Raw genomic sequence first — 23,802 nt, 5'->3', positions numbered from 1 at the left:
TGATGTTTACCCAACAGATGCTCTGCATGTATGTGTAGCAAGAGCCCTATTCGTTGCGCACATACTGCATCAGCAGCGAGAGCTGTGGGGTTCAATAAGCCATCAGTGAACAGATTTTTCTTGCAGTTGAAATACATGAATTTGTTTTCTTTTTTATCATTTTATCATTCCATTCCACATGGCATATTGATAGCCTCTAGATTCTTTGAAATTATTGTTACAAGTTTACATTCGTTTCTCTAAAGGAGTCGGTTTCACCCGCACTTACATTTATTTCACACAAAAACATCAATTTTTGTATTCTATCACAAATCGTGTTCTTCTCAAAAAAGGATCAACAGATACTATAGAATGGTTCATGAATAATTGAAGAGAGGTTCTGTAACGATTTGAAGTCGAAGAAACGTGGGAGATCTTGGTTATATGTGGAAATCCTTAGGGTGTCGGTTTTACCCTGATTTCCCCTACAATAATTGTTAGAAATTGACGCGAAATTTAAATTAAAAATCGCAATCAACATTCTTGCTGTGCAATTTCCACCACTAATCTCCAAACCGTTCACAAACATACCTTGTTTATCCTTCTCCAAACCTTGGATCGATGTAAGCGTACCTTCGTTAGAATTCCCACTGGATGGTGGTCCCGTTTTATGACCCTTTGTCAGTAACGAAGAATCTCCACCACATGAAGACAAAGACGATAGCTCATTAACGTCGTACAGAGATTCTTGCGAGCTTGTGCTCATATCTAAACTGGACAGGCTATTGTTTTTCACTTTCAGAAGTTTCACATTTGCCAAGATAGGTGTGCCTTTTGTGGGTTGCTGCTGTGGGGTATGCTGGTGAAGAAATTGATGTTGCAGCTGTTGTTGATGTGTTGGATTAGGTATGCTATCCTCCTGTTGAGAGAGTGCTACTTTAACTAGTGGGGTAGCGTTTACTGACCCAACCGACATCAAAGATGAAGTAGGTGAACTGATAATTAAATCGAAGCTTTCATCTGTCGAACTGATTGAGGTATTATTGAACTGGGCATTATCGGTCGAGTCAATACTGCTAACTGACGAACAGCAGCTGTCATCCATTGTAGATGAAAGCACTGGGATTGTACTTGGTTGTAATGTTCCAACGCCACTCATAAACCGTTTCACCTCCAGATCTGGACTTTCCATCGAGGTGGACGAAAAGGCTGAATCATTCAGTGTGCTACTCGTGGAAGGTAATCGCGTATGTTTGGACTTTGGTGTTGGCGGAGTTTGTGTGTTTACAGCTGATAGTGACGGTGAGTGCGGTTGTTGTTGTTGTTGTTGCAGTGGTGACTGTTTATGCAGGTGTTGCACTAGCACCGGTGGGGAGGAGGTGTTTGTAGCAACCGAATGCGGAATTGGTGATGACGTTGATTTCGGTAGAGTGACAAATGAAGATAAAGCAGGTGCAGAACTGCTGGTTGTCGGATGAATTCGACTGATATTTGATGGGGCAACAAGTGGCGACGAGGAATTACACGAGGATGGTACTTTCCCTTGAGAGTGGTTAGCCACAAAAGAAGATGACGATGCCGGTTCTTCAACAGTCACAACGCGGAAGCGAGAATTAGCAGCGAAGAATAGTGTCGGCGAGCTGCCCGTCGATGAGGGAGATGGAGAGGTAGATGTATTGTTGTTACTGTTGATACTCGTCAGGCTGCTATTGCTGCCAGTAGACTCGCCGACACGTGTGACCTGGAACCTGTTACGAGAAGGACTCGGCACCGGCGATGCGATAGGTGATGGAATTGGACTTGGCAAAGGAGAACGTAATCGCCCACCGGGTTTTTTGCTTGGATCCAGCAGATGGTGATGATGTTTATCGCTGGCGGCCGTACTTGGAGATGTACGGATCGAAGTACACGTTAGCGATATTTTTCTCGAATTCAAATGAGCGGCACGAACTCGTTTGACTGCGGTACTGATCGCTTCCGTCGTTTCCACCGGATGTTTGTTACGCTCACATTGAGCACGAATATTGTCCAACAGCCGAGCGTAATCCGGTCCCACTTCGTTTTCCTGATGAAAACAAAAATAAGGTAGATATGTTCAGCTTGAAAATACATCAATTAGAAATACATACCATCGCTCTTCTAGGCACTTCATCCAAGTCGATTCTGGTAACAACTTTGTTAGATTTCAGCGCCTCGTTTATGTGATCCAATCCGTTTGTCAAAATGTTATTATTTCTCAAGTCTATCCTTTGCAGTGTCGAGTTCCCGCCAAATTCAATCACCTCTGACATTACTTTAGCACCATTGTCAGAAAGATGTGCCCCCTGTAGACCCAAACTAGTTATGCTGCTGTTTGTCTTGAGACTGTTTTTAATGGTAGTCACGAAATCATTGCACAACAAATTACAGCCTACATTCAAAATTTCCAACGTCGAAGAGTTCTCGATAAGATCAGCAAAAGTTTGCGCTGAGTTTCGGGTTATTTCATTATTCCATAGAACTAGCACCTGGAGACCACAGGGGGTCACTGATGGTTGATCTGACAGTTGTTTATATTTATTTCCACTAGACTGTTGCCGTTCAAGCGTTCCGTTGCGGGCGAACTTCGATTCGATTATTTTCAAGCTACTTTTAGAGTCGTTCGAGTCCACAGAAGTTTCACTGTTGAGACTTTCCGAGCTAAATGAACGTTCGTTAGGGAAAACAGGTGTCTCCTCAGTCCTCAAGAAAGTGCTGTCGAAATCAGCCGCACTAGTGCTATCCAGAGAACGTGATAATGGTTCAGTTTGAATTTCACCTTCTATTATTTTTCGTGGAATGCTTTCCAGTTTTTCTGGTGCGCTAGTTGAGGTTATATCTTCTGTTATGCCCTCCTCAATTCTATCCCCGCTACGCTGCAGAGAAACTACCGGAACAGGAGCCGTTTTGACGGGTTCGCCCTCTTTGTCTTCTTCAAGTTGCTTTGACTTTTCGATCAATAATTGTAACTCGTCCTTCTTGAACGTTGCCAACAGGTTTATGGGTGCGCTATCGTCACTGTCATTAGTTTTGACATTCTCTGCTCCTTTGTGATCTTCTTTGGTCGCAGGGTTTTTGACCTCCTGACAACTATTTGCATTTATGCTTCTATCCACCAGGAGATGTTCTTCCAATATCTTCAGACTTGTATCATCGTCATAGTCCTCGCATATTTCGGGCGTATCTTCCTCCACGTGATCTACGTTTTCCTTCTTTGTATTCATTTTCACCGCCGCTACCTCGCTCAAGTCTTTCAAGTCGGCATTATTCGACTCAAACTCGCTCAGTACACTGTCTTGTTTCGCAAGTCTAGCTTTTTTGGGACCCTTGTCTTTCTCACGGTCTAAATCGCACGCAAGTACCAGCTTTTGTTTCTTTCCCCCTCCTTCAGGAACTTTTATCCCTCTCCCACCACCACTATCGTTTTCATTTGCACTTGTAGTCCTACATTCCTGTTGTTCAACAAGCGCCACGCTTGGCTCAATTTGATTATCCTCGCTTTCGTTCCTCGGTGTAACAACATCAACCAACGGAGATGGTGATTGCTTTTCACTCTTGTTATCATGCACTACAGTTGCAGTATTCGAAGGTTGCGTCGTGAGAAGGGCGATCCTTGTCGGCAGGTGCTCCGCCTCCACTTTGCCATCCTTAGATGTCGCCAAGTTTACATCGTCAATTGTACTCTCACTACTCATGTGTTCCTCAATGCTAGAAACGCTACAGTTAATACCACTATCGTTATTTGTACTTAGCACCTCGATCGGTACTTGCACGTGCTGCTCGGGTTTACTCGCAGTTTTCTGCAGATGCACGACAGATGATCCTGCAGAGAATTGTGCTTCAATCTTGGATTGCGTATTCGTTGACTCGATAAACATATCATCCGATGGAGTTCGCACAATTGGTAAGGCCGGTGTAGACGGTGGTGTCTTCGGAGTGTCATCTACTAGCGTTGGTGGCAACGGCGGAGGCGGAGGCGGCGGCGGTGTTGGAGGTGTAATAACCACAAGACCCTCAGACAATGGTAACTGTGGTGCCTTTGGTGGCGTTTGTTGTTTCTGTTGCAATTGCTGCTTTTGTGAAAAGTAGTGCATGTGGTGCATGCCTCTGTTTCGATGAACCGCCGATGCTTTATCGTATTGATTGGAGAAATAATTTTTATTGTTGTTGATACTGTTCAAGCTGCTTGATAGATCGGCGAAGCTGAACTCACTTTTTCTCCTCGTTTCCTGCATAGTTTTGAAATAGATGGATTGCTCGATTAAAGCCGTGACTATGAATTCGACACCTTTATCCTGCAAATATCAAATCAAGAGTCATTCAATGTTTAAACTTATGTCGAACCGTTACCTACCCCGATATTATTGTTCGAAATGTCTAACAACTGAATGTGATAATTCGACCGCAACAAATTCGCAATGTTCTTCGCATCCTCGCAGGTTAGTTGATTGTGAGCCAACGATAGCTCTCGGAGCACTGTGTTCCGTTTCAGCAGATTGCATAGTGTCGAAAGTGGCCGCTGGGATAGCTCGCAGCTTTCCAGTTTGAGCGTGTGGAGCGCCGATGTGTTGAGCGCCTTGGCCAGATTCATAGCGTGATGTTCGGAGATAGCAGGTCCCCTCGTCACTAGCACATGTAGCGCTTGGCATTTCTTCACCATATTTATACAAGCAAGCCAGCTTTTGTTCGTCATCGACAAATTATCGGAGATGTCCAGCTCGTTTGTAGCCTCGTAGTATTCAATCATATCGAACAGCACGCTCGCACTAGTGTCATCCAGACCGGCGTGCGACAGATTGATGCATCGGTACTGGATTCGTTTAAATATTTCTTCCAGCGCTTCACACGAGCCATGGCTGAGATTCTGATTGTGCAATGAAAGCAACGGAACTCGTTGACCAATCGTCAGATCTAATGTTTGCAGATGCTCGGTAATTACTGACAGTGGTTCGGTGGAGTGCTTGGAGCATGACTTCCGATACAGGTTCAAAATCTCAGGCACACTCACGGTTTCTACTGCTTGTCGATGAGCATAAATAAATACATAGATTAGGATATAAATAAAAATCAATGACTAGCTACATCTATGGCGTTTTTGTTCGAAATTAAAAGAGAAATGTTAAAGATTGTACCGTCTTCGGGGGCAAATTGATCACCGGGGTGAAATTGATGAAACATGTTTCTAAAACAAACTAAAACTTTTGGAGACATCATCTACTAGGTGTACCGGTAAGTTTCTTCGGTTAAACGTAAGCAATATAGTTTTTTGCCACTTCGAATATGTTGAATTTCGTACCAACGAGAGTGGTTTTGCGGGAGTGTTACTTCATCACATCAATACGAAGAAAAAAGCTGCGGAAAATCATCGCGTTTTGGTGGAAGTTAATGGTGACCATGCTCTAGCTGAGCGAACGTGTCAGACGTGGTTTGCACGGTTTAAAAGTGGTAATTTTGACTTGAAGAACGTTCCGGACCGACAAAAAAAATTGAGGATGAAGAAGTGAAGGCTTTACTCGATCAAGATCCGTCACAAACGCAGCTCAGCAAACCATATCCGATCGTTTAAAAGCAATGTGAATGATCCGAAAGATAAGACATTGGGTGCCGCATGAATTGAAGTCCCTTGTCGAACGCTGTGTTTTCACGTCCGAACAACTGCTCCAACGGCTAAAAGAAAGGGTTTTTGTTTGCATCGAATCGTTACTGGCGATGAAAAGCGGGTCCATTACGACAATCCTAAACGTCGGGCAACGTATGGATACCCCAGCCATGCATCTACATCGACGGTCGCGCTTGATATTCACGACCAGAAGGTTATGCTGTCTATTTTGTGGGACCAGCTGGGTGTGATGTAGTATGAGCTACTAAAACCGAATGAAACCATTACGGGAGACCTCTACCTCTACTGACGACAATTCATGCGTTAGAGCCGTGCACTGAAGCAAAACGGCCACAACACGAGCAAAGACACGATAACGTTATTTTGCAGCACGACAATGCTCGGCCAAATGTCGCGAAACCGGTCAAAACATACTTGGAAACGCTGAAATGGGAGGTCCTATCCCACCCGCCGTATTCTCCAGACATTGCTCCGTCCGATTACTACCTATTTCGATCGATGCAACTTGGCCTGGTTAACCAGCACTTCTCCAATTTTGATGAAGTCAAAAATTGGATCGATTCGTGGTTAGCCGACAAACCGGCCGATTATTTCCGCAAAGGGATCCATGAATTGCCAGAAAGATGGGAAAAAGTTGTGACTAGCGGTGAGCAATAACGCTCAAGAAAACAAAAAATTTAAAACGTTCCTTACCACCAGTACTGGTTTTAAAAATAATTGGGTGTAAATTGAACGAAATGTTTTTGAAATATTCACATTTTTCTGAAACTCGTGATCTGCCCCCGGTTTACGGTACTACGAATAGATAGATCAAATAGACGTCATCTTCGCAAATTGATAACGACAACTTTCATATAACTGAAAATAACACAATTGACACCACAGTGTCAACAACATCAGCAATCGTAAAATATGGTTAACACATCTATCATATTCAAACTATCTAACACGCGGACGATGGTATCGTTGTTTTTGTAAAAAAACGGAAGTCATGCGGATGTAATGTGCTCAATATGCGTTACAACAAAATCAAACTCACCACAGGCCCACGGATCGATCGGCTCCAGATAGCCGGTTATGAGTTGCGTGTCATGCGGGAAAGAAACACGTCTTCGATTCTCGCCGCCAAGTTGTTCGCCTATTTTTTCTTTCTTTAAGCTACTTTGGAGGTGCTGCGGTGGTGCTGAAGATAAACATTGATTTTGAGAAGTAAGTAGATGTTGGTTCTGGGATTCGTCCTGTTTGCACCACGTGGTGCTCTCTTCACTGATTTCTTCTGTTTCCAACCCATCGCCTAGTTCACTTGAAGAGTGATCGTCTATTTTGGGTACCACTACTTCTTCTTGAACTTTTGTCGAAGGCGTATCTTTTGTTGGATGAGGCTGTTGAAACACTGCCAGGGGGGAAACTGAAGGTGACGATGAGGTCGAGGACGCAGATGAAGTACTGGTAGAAGAAGCGGATGATGAAGTGGACGAGGATGAAGCGGAACTTGACGAAGAGGATAAAGCTGTTTCAGCGCGGGGAAAGATTTGTACTATCTCTAATGGTGCTTCCATTGTTGTGACACCTTCTTTAACACTAGGCGCATTTTCTGATGTTGTGTTACTAACAACTGTACTCATTGCAGCTGGCGATGGCGGAAGGACACTTTTAATCGAGCTGTCTTGTGTCGCCACCAGCTCGCTGTGGCTTATTGCTGTGTTGTTGTTGTTGTTCAATTGATTATTGCTACTGGAAACGATCAAGGCGCCTTCGGTGGTACTAATGGTTGCGGAATCGTCGCATTCTTCAGCTGAGGACGGAGTTGATACCGGGGACGAAGACTGTATCGGGATGGGGTTTCGTGGTAGTAGTCCTAACGAATGATCAGCAGTTTCAATATGTGTTGGCTGCTGATTCTGCTGCAATGTTTGGTGAAACTGTTCAGGTGTTAATGCTTCTGTTAATGTCACTGTACTAATTTGCGATGAACCTGTAGGCGGGACGATAATGTTTGATTGATTGCTCGTTGTCGTCGATTCGCGTACAATATTTTCTACTACATCCGGATGAGATTCAACATCGTCACCCGTGCCGGTGCTACTGGTTCTCGAAGACAGCGACAAAGATGACATCGTCGGTGGTGACGACGAAGATGAAGGTGAAATTTCAACGAGTGTCGATTCTTCCTCGTCGTCCATACCGGCTGATGGCAAAATTGTCATGTTTGTTGTTGTTATTCTCGCAGCAGCTGCTTTGGTTGCGTTCGTTGGTTCGATGCTCATTATTTTGGTTTTGTGTGCTTCAGGCCTATCTCAAGTTTTTTCCTACGGCTATCCGCTCATCAACTTGGTCGGTAGACGGCTTTCGAAATTGGTACGCGCGTTCGATTCGTTTTCTCTCTCTCTTTCTCTGGTTGTGTGTTTACTTCTCGATCTGTGTTTTGCCTGGTAATAATAGAAACAAGAGACAGATAAAAATAAATTAGTCAATCATATGTGCGGATGCTGTCGTTGTAGCGTTTATCCGACTCAGAATAATCTACGGAGAAGGGCCCCCACCGTTTGAAGGACAATGTTATTATCTTTTTGGTCAATGATCCTGAAGAACGGGACCAATTACACATTGTAATTCAAAACATTTTGAGGTCCAAATAATTAAATAAGCAATATGATACAAGAAGAAATGTCATACCGTTGATCGCTGTTTGATTAGAAACTCGATTCGTCTACACTCTAGAGTAATAATTATCTAATATCAATCATTCATCATACCCCCACGAGCGACAGTAGAATATTTTACTGTACATAAGCTAAGACAAAGCGAACAATTTGCGTGACTCGCTGTTTTAACGCTTATGTATGTTTTTATTCTTGGCCACATCGCATCAATTCTTACAATCATTTTCCTGCGCGACATAGAGTCTAACAAGTTTGCTAGCACTAGGCGGGTGACAAACAAACGCTGTTTTAATGTGTGTTTCTCTTCATACAGAGACTGTCATGTAGATAAGTTCTGGTGCTCCCCTATGACTTTTTCATTACCGCTGAACGTGTTCCTTCGAATACCTTTGGTATGTATTACATAGTTAACTGAAAACAAACAATTATTGACTCAAATTTAATATTCTATCTTGACGGAATTTTCAAAACATGGTATGTATTTTCGGTGAAAATGTGAGACCAGGAAATGATAGTGGCTATTCTCGATTCACGTTTCAGTTAACGAGATATTTGCAATATTTTTCGGAAAAAAAAATCTTAACTGATCGTAATAGATATCATGGTTATGTTAACATTTATTTCACAAGATTTATTTATTTATTTATTTATTTATTTATTAACATTATATTTCATCCGACAAGTATGTCTCAATTAACAAATGTGTAGTATATATTAAGGACCGCACGTTTTGGGACAAATTTGTACGCTTCATTTGTCCGGATTCCACAAATGAGATCGTTTCCTTCGGTGTGGATGCGACGAAGGCGAGCCATCGGTAGGCTTAGTTAGATTCTTGGCAGACCAAGAATTTAACCATCAAGTGTAGAAAACACGGGTTATTTCGTGATCCATTCGTAATAGACGGAACGCGAAACACGAAGAATCTCGTGAGGGGTCCGCAATGTGTTAACCCCTTCCCGTATTATTTAATACGTCATGAGATTTCACTAGCCTGCTGAGCGTTCTAGCGCCCTATGTTATTCAAGTACCCACGAGTGAGACTCGATGTTGTACGGAAAAGGGTTAAGAAAGCACACCGACAAAATACTCCGAAGATGATGCCTTCTGTCTTTTTACGAACACAGGACATTTTCTCGCGGTTTCAGAGTCATCAAACATCAAGTGCAATAGTACCGAAGTACAAGCCACGGGTATGAAACGTAAGAGTTCCTTCTGCAACCCTAATCATCTGAGCGACTGGATTTCTGCACCACATAGTTCAGCATGAATTTATATGTGGATGTCAATCAAATATTTATTGTTTATTCAAACTTCTGTTTCAACAACATATACAGCGTTGGCCTCATAATCCTTGAGTTCTTTAGTGAAAAACGGGTACTTCTGGCGCAATTCGTCGGTAAAATGACACTTTCGTTTAGACATTTCAAAACATTAACTTGGAATATCGAGACAAAGCACAAAAACATCACTGTGGCCAGTGAAACAAAATCTCTAAATGAAAATAGTTAAAAGATCTTGTGGAAGATCCAACTGCTACTCTTTCTATGGTCACAAAACTTTGGTCTTCGATAAAAAAAAAATTACTCAAAAACAAAACACACTGAAAATAATTCTGATTCTGCAACAACATTGAATTTCTCATGAAAATCAGGACAAAGGCTAGATTGTTAAATCAGGACAGATGGTGGCCCTAGTAAAACTCATAGATTCAATTACTTTTAAAAACATAGAAAGCATATTTTTGAAAACAGATAGCATACCTTTTCACTCTCATGTGACATTATGACTTTGGGCCTGATCACGAACGTAACTTCACGGTTACGAAATGTAGTGTATATAAACCTCCATACACTCCATTTCATTTTCATCGTGAAACGTATTACAAGTTGGGGGAGTTTGCATGACAATATAGGTTTGCAGAAGGGATGAACACACTTTTAAATTAAACATTATGAATGAACATTATTTTTCTCAAATCAAATTTGCGCTCTCTGGAAATCAAAAACACCTTTACCTACAAGTGGTGAAAAATTATTATAAAAAAATTGTGTCTAAAGATAATTTTATATTATAATGGTAAGTTTTGGTGAACATATCTCAAAAATTTATAGAAAATAGTTTAAATTAGGGTCAGGACAACGTACTTGAAACAATTAAATAACATCAAGAAAAAAAATTCATACAAATTTTAGCAATTCAAAACTTCCTTCTGGCCTACTAATTTGATAGAGAATAGTTTGCCTCATACAAACTAATGTCGTATCCAGATGTCGACACTATTCCGCCGTCATCACGAATTACATTCATGATCAGGCTCTTCATCAGTGTTGCCACATTTTCATCTGTACCGGGAGGAGTAAAAATCTTTTTCATCTGTACTTTTTCTTCCGCAAATATGTACCAAAAATTTGTACCATCGAAAATATTCATAGCAGAAAAAAATCTGTTTTATTAGATTTAAAAAAAAACACTCATTCTTCGAAACATACCATTTACTTACTAACTTCATGTTTACATTTACTTACTCAAAGCACCCATTATTATTAGTGATAAGTTGTCAACCTTCTTGTGACTCTCTGAATATTCAAAACTAACGCGATCTTTTAAACACGATTTAGTGCAACTCAAAATAATCACATAATCACAATCGATTATGATTATCTCAGACATAAACAAGTGTCTATCGAATTCCCTATGATATGCTATTATGTGAAGATATAGTTTTGCGATATGTTTGACGCTACTCAATTAGCTCAATGTGCACCCCCTCCTTCATGCTTCAAACGAGAGAATCTTGAAGCCACCAGCCAGCGTGAAACAGTATCGATAGCCAATTGAATGTACAACCAACCGCTTGCGACCGCTTCCTTCTTATCACGTTTCATATACGCTTTTTTGTTATCTCGCATTAGTTCGTATTTTTCTGATCACAGAAGCACGTTTGTTGTGTAATTGTTTTGAGGACTACTGCATTGTCGGATGCCCTTTGTTGGGATATACGAGGGCGGTCCGATAATTACTCAGCCTCATCGCTCGATGGTGTCAGTGCAAGAGAGATTACTTATCGTGTAGTACATTCTAGTAAATGGCTACTGTCAAAATTTCAGCCGAATCAGACTCGTAGTTTTGTTTTGACCGTGTGTGGAAGCGGGCGTGTCCGCGGATTTTAGAAAAATGAAAAAAAAATGGAAATTCCGCCGTCGCCACGGCTAAACTGGTCGAATTTCACTACGAACTGCTGCCCCATTCACCGTATTCTCCAGATTTGGCCCCGTGCGACTTTTTTTTCCAAACTTAAAAAGGCCACTCGCCGGACAGAAATTTGAGTCGAATGAGGAGGTCATCGCCACCACGGAGGCCTACTTTGCAGACCTCGAGAAAACGTATTTTTCAGATGGATTAAAGAAGTTGGTGCATCACTGGGTCAAGTGTTACGAGTTAAAAGGAGACTATGTTGGGAAATAAATCGCCACTCTTCCAATATTTTTGTTTTTTTTAGGCTAGGTACTTATCGGACTGCCCTCGTATGTTATGTTATGTGATTGCGATAGGTTGATTGTGACCGCACGTAGCATTAAAGGGGCTGTCAGCTTTGTAGGACCAACAATCGAGGTCAATTATATTCGCTTCAATCGATCCCTCACACGTTCTGTTGAATATATATCGGGAATTTGTAATTTTAAATCTTCCCAATTTTTTTTTTATAGTTGGCACTACTGTACTATGTCTATTTTGAATGCGATCGATCTGTCATTTAGTCTGTTCACAGCGTCATCACGAACAAGTTACCTTTTCTTTTGCTCGACGATTTTGGATATGATGTTGTCCACTCGGAATTCCTTCGGGAGGGTCAAACGGTCAACAAAGAGTATTGACGTTTGAGAGAGAAAATTCGTCGCAAACGGCCAATTTTTGGAAGCATTACAGTTGGAGTTTGCATCACGATAATGCACCAGATCATCGATCATTGTGAAAAATTGTTTAACCAAAAATGTGAATGTGAATATTCAAATGGAAGATGTGAGGGACATTCGAATGTAATTTGAAATGTTATGAGAATTAACATTATTTTCGCATGACAAAAACAATGATTAAATTACAGAAATAAAATACCTCGCATTATATTTCATACCAGTTGTCGCACTCAATGCGAAACATCCATTGGAAACATTTTGTTAATCTATTTTCATGATGATAACCGTTCCTCAATGATCTATGATCCGCGCGATAATTTAAATTTGTCAATTTTAAACACTTTAACACTGCACCCAAACCTTCTTCTAGAAAAAGTAGACTGAACTTGTCTCTCTGTTCGTCCGCTTAATCGTTGGATTGTATGTGGGAAGTAATCCAAGATTCACACGGTAGCGATCTTGTTTCTTGTTTCTATTGCCAATGAGATGTGCCCACAGAAATTGGTCGAAGTTGTATGCGAACTTACCCACAATATTGATAGGGAAAAATTCGCTAATACACCCATACCTCGCTTTACGGACTAGATACGTTCCTGGGCCGCTAAGAAAAAGCCGTATAACGAATCAATTATTCCAATACAAATTCATACAAACTCTATCGGATCGGTTCCAAGCTTGTTCAACGAAAAGCCGTATAAAGAGCGGCCGTATAGCGAGGTATGGGTATACTATATCAGAGTGCACCAATTCGACACCTGAACACCTGAATTCCTGAACTGGTGCTTCTTGGTGGGACAGAGAGTGCTTGGATGCTTATTTCGATAAATCTCCGCTTTCAAAAATTTGCGCAAAAATGACTCGATGGAAAATTTTGATAAATATAAATTTTGGAGACAAAATTCTTAAATCTAATTGGAGCCAAAAACGCAGATAATGGCGGAGATATGTTAATGGTTTGTCAAGGGTGACATCTATGACCGCTCTTTGAAACACGGCAAGGTGTATGCGAAACAAAACTCGTACAAACGAAAACAAAGAGTTTTTCGACCGATGAATTCTATATTTTGCTAAAAAGGTATGCCCGGATTTCGTCCCCGCAGAAGACATAATACATCGCAATACATCGTCTCTCAATGGTAATAACGAGCCATGGTTTCTATGACTGCATTTTCACTTGCATTTCTTTCGGGCAATAATCCAGCTCCTGGTTCCGACGGAATCAAATTTAACCTTCTGAAGAACCTTCCAAACCATTGCAGGTTCGGTTTTGGGAACTGTCCTTTCGCTTTCTAATCCAAAGCGAAATCATGAACCCATTAGTAATTGAAACCTGTAAGAAGCTTCTCGAATTGAACCAACGGTCGAGATCCGTGGATCTATTTTTTTTTATCCTAAATATTTTTATTAAGGCTCATATGGCGTCAGTCTGACGGGACCGGGAGTTCAATATTTCGACAATGTTTGCGTTACAACTATGTTAGTAATATGTAACCGATTACTCGCGGTTGGCTCGAGGTTAGTATTACAAGTATTTTAATAATTGGGATGTAGCAGTCACCAATGCTCTGTACGTGTGCCCGACACGGGATACTTCCTATTGGGATACAGGTCATTCCCCGGAATCGAGCAATGAGAGGGAACCCATGCTAAGGTAATCTTTAATATTTTTTTCGACCAAAACACTCAATAGATGTCTTATTCTTGTTAGGAAATAAGATAAGCGTTTATCAACTTTCATTGAGCGGATTCCCTCTATTGAGTTGAGACTGTCTGAAAAATTAAAATAGTGGTCGATGAGCAGTGTTTCAATGATCCTTAGAGCATAGAACAAAGATCTCTGAGTTTAAAAGAGGCACTGGAATTTTCATTGAAGATGGCGTTTATGTGTTAACCATCAGTAAAGAACATTTTATCAGATCTAACTTTCTCATATTTTGCCGAAAATAGAACCTTCAGCAGACATCTTTAATAATGTTAGCTTCCCGAACTTCTGCAGATCTTCTGCTGATTTCGATCTTTCAATGGAGGAAGGAATTCGATAAATTCCAGATCATCTTCGATCGTCGATATCCTATATGGTATCCTTAGTGAACATCACACTAGCTTTCATAAACTTGAAGACCCTTGTCAGTGCATGTTGCGGAAATGGCTGCAATATATCACGTTATCAGGACCCTTGAGTCCTTACTCTTGTTCACTATTTAATTTTCTCGGATAGTCTTAGCAGTATACAAACCATTCAATTTTTGAAACGAAAGTTTCAAAAGTTTCTCAAAGTTTCGTGCAATTATAAGACATTTACCACTAAACCATTTTTTTTAAAACCCCGATTTCCGGTGATTTTTTAGTTCTCAGTTAGTTCTCGTCTGCGAGTCTAGTAAATGAAGTTCAACTGAGCTAATACTTTGCGTTGTGTGTTTTATCGTGTAAATTTACTTTTCCTCGAAGTTCCATATGAAAAATCGAGATAACTATTTGATTTGGCACCGTAAACCATACGATTTGCCTAATATTCCGAAAAAAACGTCCCAGTCTCAGAGTGTCGATTTTTGACAATTTTTTTCGAGATGACAGTAGATCTCGACGGTTACTTTTACTCCCTCCTTGGGTGATTTTTCGATTTTCAAAAAACTTTTTTCGAGGTGGTGAACATGTTTTATGGGGAAAATGACATAAAATCAAATAAGCGCAACACAAAAATATTAGCCGGAACTTACATATGGTGGTAACTAATAGACTAAGCTACCATTTGATGCCAAAACCTTACCATATGGTTGCTTTCCAAAGCCATGGAAAATTATCGAAGTTGCTGTTCGATTTTTCGAACTCTTGGCATAAAACGGTTTAAGAGTGCTACGTCCAATTTGTGGTCGTTGTAATCGTCCCGCCAGATCAACAATTGAGCGTCTAGTGGAAAAATTTGAATCCACAACCTCAGTACAAAATGTTCCCGTGCCAGTGAGACAAAGAAGTGCCCGTAGTGTCGATAATTTTGCTGCCGCTAGCGCATCAATTGAGGAAGACCCAAATCAATCTCTTATGCGTCGTTCTCAAGCGCTGGGCATCTCTGTGACGTCGTTGTGACGAATTTTGCGAAAAGATCTTGGCTTACATCCTCACAAGATCAAACTGACGCATGTACTGTAGCCGCTTGACCACCAGAAGCGTCGTTTGTTCGTGAATTGGGCTGAGCAACAACGTGAAAATGATCCGGATTTTAATCGAAAAATCATCTTCAGCGATGAGACTCATTTCTGGTTGAATGGCTTCGTCAATAAGCAAAATATGCGTTATTGGCCAGGCAGCAATCCACACGTACTCCATGAGTCACCATTGCATCCCGGAAAAATTACGGTTTGGTGCGGTTTATGGTCCGGCGGCGTCATTGGGCCGTACTTCGTCCGTGATGAACAAAACCGGCACGTTACTGTGAATGGGAATCGTTACCGCTCAATGATAACCGAATATTTTTAGCCCGAATTTGATGATATGGACTTGGACAAAATATGGACGGCGTCACAAGCCACACAGCGAATTTAACTATCGATTTATTGAAAACCAAGTTTGATGAGCGTGTTATCTCACGAAATGGCCCAGTGAATTGGCCGCCTCGGTCGTGCGATTTGACGCCGTTAGACTATTTCGTGTGGGGCTACGTCAAGTCTATGATCCATGCCAACAAGCCAGCGACGATTGATGAACTTCGTACGAATATCGGACGTGAAATTGCAGCAGTATCGGCCGAGTTGATGCTTGAAAACCGTCGACTATTGAGTTCAGCGTCTGAACTTCTGCAGGTATGCCCCTGGTGGCCATGCAAAAGAAATCAAGTTCCATACATAATGGCATCAAATGTACTTTCACATGAATAAATAATTTCATTGATATCCAAAACTGTTTTTTGACGTAGGATTAGGTCTTTCGGGAACATATTGGGGTACAAATTGAAAATCGAAAATCGAGCACATCGTGAAAATTGTCCAATTTCAAACGCTTATTGCTCAGTCTTTTCATGATGGATTGATGAAATTTTTGCGTCAATCGATTTTGGTACTCCATAACATTTTTTATATTGAAGAAAATAATATATGTCATGAACCTAACCGCCGAACAATTGAAAAATCTCAACCCCTATCCTAACGGAAATACCCACTTCTGGTTGGTCGGAATTGACGACACATGCGGCGGATCCCTAACAGAGACATCAAAACCAAGCTGTATGGGGGCAAATAGAGATGGGCAAAACAGTTCACTTTGATGAACGGTTCACTCGCTAACCGTTCTTCTGAGTGAATCAGTTCTTTTGACCCGTTCTTTCGCTCTTTCGTTCAGCGCTATTAAGAAAAATATAGAATGTTAGCTGGAACCCAATATCAATAGACAGCTATTAATTGATATCGTTGGATTGGATAGTGTCTTCTTCTTCTTCTTCAATGGCACTAACGTTCCTAGAGGACATTCGCCGTCTCAACGTAGTATTACTTGCGTCATTTTTATTAGTACTTAGTTGAGATTTCTATGCCAAATAACACGCCTTGAATGCATTCTGAGTGGCAAGCTCTAGAATACGCGTGAACACAGTGCAAGTCGGAGGAAATTTTTTTGACGAAAAATTCCCCCGACCAGAACGGGAATCGAACCCGAACACCCGGCATGTTAGTTATGACGCTAACCACTCGGCCAAGGGAGCACGATTTTTGGATAGTGTACGTATGGGATTTATATTTTTGAAATTTAGGAAAGATAAAAAAAAATTTAGGGAAAGATAAGCTGTTTCTTCTTTAAAAGTCGCAAACTGTATGTGAAAATATGTTTATCGGTCGACAAAAGTTTATATAATAATTTGATGCGCACAAAATATGTACAATTTTTCATATTCTCTTTTTGGACAACACACAGGTTCCATGTAAGATCATATTTCATAATGTTCATTCAGGGAAAAAAAATCAGCAGCGATTTTCACTAACAATCAATCACACAAACAATCACGATAACACGTACACGCAATAGGCCAAGCAATGAATTGAAAGCAACGAAAAAATACAATATCGTTTTATTTTCCTTACAAGCATTCTCGTTATATTTATCCATTCCGTGAAGCGCAAATCAGTTCAGCTGCACTCGTTAGTTCGCAAACAGTTCGCCCGCAAACACCTCGTTCTCAAGCAGTTCGTTCCCAAACAGTTCACTCTCAATCAGTTCTTTCCCATACAGTTCACTCGCAAACAGTTCGTTCTGAACCAGTTCGTTCACAAATAGTTCACTCTCAAACAGTTCACTCGCAAACCGTTCTTCCGGAATCAGTTCGTTCAGAAACCGTTCGCTCGCAATCAGTTCGTGGAGAGAACTACCGTTCTTCAAAAAAGAACGACCGTTCGTTCACTCTTTTCGGCAAACTAGTTCTTTCGTACCGTTCATAAACGGTTTGCCCATCTCTAGGCGAAATCGGCGTTGCAAATACATGAAAGTAGGGGAAGCTTTTATTCCTACCGAAATGTGTTCCCTAACGGAGACATCAAACCCGAGCTGCCTGGGGGAAAACTACATTGCAAATACATGAAAGTAGGGGGAACTCTTGCTCCCACCGAAATATGTTCCCTAACAGAGATATCAAAACCAAGATGCCCGAGGGAAATCGGCATTGCAAATATATGCAAGTCGGGGACATTTTTATATTGCAACTAAGGTGAGTGATACGATTAATTCTAGAAAATAAAATTTAAAATTGGAATTTTAATGTCGGTTGCTTCGTGAAATTTCATATCAATGACCGATCGTGTATTGTGAAAAATTTTGCACAAGTGCAAGTGTAAAATTATATATGGTAGCAGTTGTGTTAAAAATGACTTGATATATGAAACGATTTATTTCAATTTTAATAAATAAAAACCAAGGTGTGTTCCGCTAGAGAACGGGTCGTTTGGTTTAAGTTATCTGTTTTGTTGTGTTCATTTTCGCCCAAGGGAAGTTCATACGGCGAGGAAAATTGAAAAAAAGGTGATTGCTCTACATATAGCATTAGGTGTTTTTAGTCCAACTCAAATTCGCATTGGGTTGAATAAACACTCAGAAAGTGAAAATTATAAAAGAAAATTACCTTTTCCATTTCAAATATGTTTTCTCTATATTAAAGTAACATGTTTTTACTGATGAGAAAAATTGATAATTGTGTTCAGTATTGGTCATTATCTTAAATTACATTGGTGAGTTTTTTTTCTTTAGTTCATCCATACATAACACAGCAGACATCTCGTCTAGAATCACAGAGAGCGGTTTTCATCATATCTCGTTCCACAATACCAAACAACCAAACAAAACGGCCCTTTTCAGAACCACCAAATCATTTTCCAAAATCAACAGATAGCCTAACGGAATCCTACGTCAACTATGCGATCGGACACAACCCTCCTGTGACTTTTTTATTTTAAAAAAAACTTCTGTAGCGCTCTTATTGTTAAACCCGATATAGCTTAAACCACTACGTTAATGAGAACCGTGCGTTATTACATCCGTTCCCGAAAAAGGGGCATCAAACTGAATCGGATAAAAATTAAGTTCCATGAGAAGATTAAAAAGTTACAGTCAAATAGCTCAAAATCAGATGTTTATTGGACGAACATCTGGAAAACGAGACTCAACTACTTCCCACTGAATTGCAAGCTCAATAAGGGGTCAATTTAAGAATTATATTGTGAAGAGCTCAGAAACAATGTCTATTTTCTAATTATCTCAAGTTTGGAGATTTAAAATAATATTCTCCAAATTTCATACCTTTTGGGTGTAACTGGTTAAAAGTTGAAAGATTGATTTTGTCGTGATCTGATTCGACAAAAGTTTGAGGAACGTAAAAAGACGAACCAGTGTTCGTCACATCAAACCGGTATTTCCGGGTCATCATCCAAAAGGTTTTATGATTTATTTTACAAATTTGGTAGGATGAAGAATGAAATATGTTGATATCCAATCAGATGCGACACAGGCTTTTGATTTGTGTTTTGAACAGAGTGAATGAGTTTTACTCTACCACAATAATAAAGAACCTCACCTTTTATTCTGATGTGCTTATTCTTTCTTTCTTTCTTTGTTTTTAAGAGGCTTTAAACTTTGCAGTTCATTCGCCTCTATGTGCTTATTTAATTGCTATCCCAAGTTAGTTTCCAGTGATCGGTCAATCTTATTTGTACGCTCGAATCTCCATAAAACATCATAATCCGGGAACATACTCCAATTGTATATTTCTACATGTTTGCCATATCCACTCGCTTCACTTTTCAACTTATACTTTTTCGATCTTCGCTTTTACTTCGGAATCACAAATTGTAAACTTTCCTCGACCGCTCTAACACTGATTTCTTCTTTGTTATGACACACACAATCTTTTTATTTTGCGATATTCAGCGGCTTTCCCCTCGTCCTTCAGCTTGTATTTCACTCACGTTCGTGCACTTAATATTTTCGTTTTTTTCTTCCTTCTTTTATGCTCCTTTATGTCGTTATACTCCGTATAAATAGTGCTGGCCTCATGCAGCTATAATACGTCTGGAAACTGTGTCTGATTGCTCTTGTTTGTTTTTATTCGGATATTCTCTCACAATTGGGACAAGTGGTTCCGACTGGATGGATCACCTAGAAGAAAGATGTTTGATTTTCAGCAATGTTTCACTATTCCTTTTCAACCAGATGTATCGTGATTTGATGTATCATTCTTGCACAAATTTCAGTGCACACAAAACACAAAACTATGCATACGCAATATATAAAAGTTCTCTACGAGGGCAAATCGCTTATGATTATATCACACCACGTTTTTTTTTGCTTTGCATTTTTACCCTAGAAGCAGAATCATACACTTAGCAAGATCCTCAAGCTCCAAAAATATCAATCCCTTGGCCGTGTTTTTGTATATACTCCTCCAAGATGAACACAGAATCGGCTAATTATCCACTCTTGAGGCGTGCGTAATTTATCAAATGGATGCCTGACTGCAGACAAAGTAATAGAATTTTCCACTATTTCTCACTACTTTTCTCTCACACTTGGGTGGTGTGTGCATGTGTCGTTACATCGTGAGACTGTATTTCTGTTATTTTTCGCCTCAATGTTGTACAAAACACGCGATAACTATTTTTCCTTCCTTCACTACCAATTGCTTGCGAGAGTATAATCAATCGAATGAATGAATGGGGGAGCCGAGCAAGCAACATCACCCACCAATGTTCACCTATATTTTTACTATATTGCGGTGATCGAGAGTGAGAACTGGTAAAAGTTTACACTATCGACGATATCCATATTGGCGCGCGCGTTTATCTTCTCGTTTTAGTACGCGGCTCGCTTCTAGTGTTTAGCGAGTACTGTCGGGGAATTGCAATACTGCATCATATGGGGAGATTAATACATGCAAAATGCATTTCACACAACGAGATGGTTGCACACACACACACATTCGTTGAGAACCGAGAGCGAAGCCACAATTAACTATCATTATACTTACTAATACTGGAATAGTGAACAATATTTCACCGTAAATAGCCTTGGGTGACAGATTCCAAAGTTTGTTGCATGTTGCATTTGGGAAGTCGCGAAATAGTTCATATTTGTGCAATTCCAAATGAAATCGAATTAAAAATGCCGATTTTAAAAGCTTGTATTGCTTGTTGGAGGAAATATGAGTTTTCCACAGCATTTGGGAATGTTTCGACTCAAGTGTAACTTTTGAAAAGGCGTATCGATTTTAGTAAGAGAAATCTTTGATAATTTATATCTCAAAAACTTTGAGTCGTATCGAAATAGTGTCTTATGGCGGGTTTAGACTAGTGATATATTCATGTGAAGAAATATGATGAGATTTATAGAAATCGGTGACCGGAATAAATCGCCACAGTAAACAACTGCAACAGAAACAACCGCTTAGAAAAAGTGTAGTAGGCTAGAAATATTTGGCGCGGGAAAAACATCATGTGCCTCACATTTCTATTATAAATTTATTCTCTTGTTCTCGTTTTTCGAAATTTATTCTGAGGACAATGTAATGGGGACGAAGTCCCCATTTGGCGAGGATAAGGAATCGAGGCGGCCCATGCCGCCAAGATGACGCAATCCGAGTCCACCGCCGACCCGCCGTCGGAAGCGGCGGTGTCTCGCACGCAAACCTGGGATCCACTGATTGCCCGGTTAGTTTGAAACATAGGATACGATCCTTTAGCAATGTCCGACCGAGCTCTAGCGAGCGTCGGACGGTATACGTCTGCCCGGGGCGTTACGTTTGCCTGGGGCGATACGTTTGCCCGGTTAATTCTTGTTTTGAAATACAATACCGCGCCACAATATTTATAGCCTACTACACATTTTATAAGCGGTGGTTTCTGTTGCAGTCGTTTTCTGTGGCGATTTATTCCGGGAACCATAGAAATCGCATCAACCGTTTACACTAGCGTGAACTTCTATAATGAATATATTCATATTTTCGGTAAATTTATTCACCTGAAGTAGAACTGCATCCAAATAAATAGTACTCTTTATTTTATTTACAAAAAAACTTTAGTTCGCAATATCTAAAATACATATTTTTATTTTTTCATATAAAATATAAGTCATGTAGAAAATTTAAAAAATGAGTCCAAGATGATAATTTATGTTTGACAAACTTTCTGGAACATCGAACTTTAATGAATTTTCGAAACTACGAATTTTTGTATGTTAACAATAATTTTTAGCCACAAATTATGAATTCTGATGTGATTTAACACAAAAAAACTCTTTATCAATCTCCTCCTAAATGTAGCCATTCTCGAGATATTTAGAAAAATATTTTTAATTTTTTGTCTTTTTCATTTTTTTTTTAATTTATATAAGTATATTCAATTTTTTTTTCATATAAAATAGAAGTCATGTAGAGAATTTTAAAAATGAGTCTAAGATGGTAAAATTATTTTTAAACCGAAACTCCGAATTTTTGTATGTTAACAATCATTTTTAGCCACAAATTATGAATTCTGATGTGATTTAACACAAAAAAACTCATTATCAATCTCCTTCTAAATGTAGCCATTCTCGAGATATTTTAAAAAATATTTTTAATTTTTTGTCTTTTTTAAAGCAAATAGGCTCTTTTAATATGTTTGTCGTGTTATACCGCCATGTTCATAAAATTTTATGAATTTGCTTATAATTTTCAACAACTTTTCCAAATACATCATTATGGTAAAAATATATGTTTAGGAGTTACATCGAAAAACATTTGAAGATTTTTGGTGGACTTTGGTGGAGATTTTTGGTGGACTAGCTGTGTTTGTGCACAATGAGCTAGATGTTGATGTGTGTAGAAATGTAACGATAGATGGATTTCATCACATACATTGTCGATTGAAATCACAGGGAAAGGCAACTAATTTGCATGCGGTCTATAGACCTCCTTCTTTTGATGCCAGAAAATTTTTGTATGAAATAGATAATATGGTCTCGGAATCAAACAGCGGTGATAGAAGTATTTTAGTCGGCGATATGAACATCCCAACAAACATCACCTCTAATAACATAGTGTGTGAATATATGCGAATGTTAGAAACATACAATATACGGATAACTAACACGATTGTAACGAGGCCTATCAGTAACAATATATTAGATCATGTAGCTTGCTCAGACACTTTAACTGAATCTGTTGTAAATGAAACTGTATTCACTGAGCTAAGCGATCATTGCCTGATTTGCACATCATTCAATATGACATGCCATACCTAAATAAAACTTCTGACGAAACGAATCGTTAACCATTCTCGCTTGGATCACAAAAACAGTCTCAGCTAAAGCCAAACTCAAAGGTTTCTGCCCCTGGATGTCGCTTGATTTATGGAGGTTGATCAAAGTGAAGGATAATGCTCTTAAACGTAAACGTAGAAATCCGGACGACGTACATGCATCAGAGATACTAACACACGTTTCGAAGATGCTACAAGAAAGGAAAGTGAAAGCCAAGCGCGAATATTACGAACGGATATTGAGTGGTAATAATCAGAAAATGGTATGGAATCTCATTAACGACGTGACACGAAATAAGGACAATCACAATAAATTGATCACGTTACGTGACGGCACGCAAATAATAACGGATCCGAGTTACATTTGTACTAAGTTCAATGAATTCTTCTGCGATGTTGGACCTAGCCTTGCTTCCACGATCAATACTAATAGGAACATTAATCGATTTGATACCATGCAACCACTACAGTCTTCGATGTTTCTAAGACCTACCTCTCTTAATGAGGTAATCGTTATAATCAACCAATTGGATTCTAAGAAAGCATCTGGACCAGACTCTATGCCAGTGTCATTCATCAAAAAACATCATGAGTTTTTCTCGTCACTGCTGGTAGACGTATTTAATGAAATTATCTATACTGGCCAATTCCCGGGCTGCCTTAAAATTGCTCGTGTAGTGCCCATCTATAAGTCAGGTGATCCGAAGTTTTAACGCTGTTTATGAGAATTTTGATTTCTGTATCAGCAAGGATGTCTTTGTTAATAGAATTAGGCATTTAGATTAGTTTAAGTTACAGTCTGTACGTTATAGTTTCGAAGACGAAGAATAAATAAATAAATAAAT

The 23,802-nt window shown here is 39.7% G+C and overlaps 1 protein-coding gene across 6 annotated transcripts in view; it reads right to left on the bottom strand.

Annotated features, from left to right (window-relative positions):
- Window positions 1-23,802, bottom strand: part of LOC129763517 (uncharacterized) — a 53,370-nt gene that overhangs the window by 14,928 nt on the left and 14,640 nt on the right. For 3 of the 6 annotated variants that reach the window (XM_055762659.1, XM_055762658.1, XM_055762661.1), the window contains 5 exons: window positions 19,243-19,823; window positions 6,657-8,046; window positions 4,352-5,013; window positions 2,109-4,292; window positions 571-2,044 (listed from right to left, as the gene is read on the bottom strand). In XM_055762659.1, coding sequence (XP_055618634.1) covers window positions 571-2,044; window positions 2,109-4,292; window positions 4,352-5,013; window positions 6,657-7,884 — 5,548 coding nt within the window. In that variant the 5' untranslated portion in view covers window positions 7,885-8,046; window positions 19,243-19,823. Of the gene's footprint in view, window positions 1-570; window positions 2,045-2,108; window positions 4,293-4,351; window positions 5,014-6,656; window positions 8,047-19,242; window positions 19,824-20,026; window positions 20,332-23,802 lie in introns of those variants that run through there. The other 3 variants (XM_055762663.1, XM_055762660.1, XM_055762662.1) reach the window with 3 other exon arrangements.

The sequence above is a fragment of the Toxorhynchites rutilus genome, chromosome 1 (genome assembly GCF_029784135.1).
Source record: "Toxorhynchites rutilus septentrionalis strain SRP chromosome 1, ASM2978413v1, whole genome shotgun sequence".
Lineage (NCBI taxonomy): Eukaryota > Metazoa > Arthropoda > Insecta > Diptera > Culicidae > Toxorhynchites > Toxorhynchites rutilus.
This window is presented reverse-complemented; position numbering and strand designations above follow the sequence as displayed.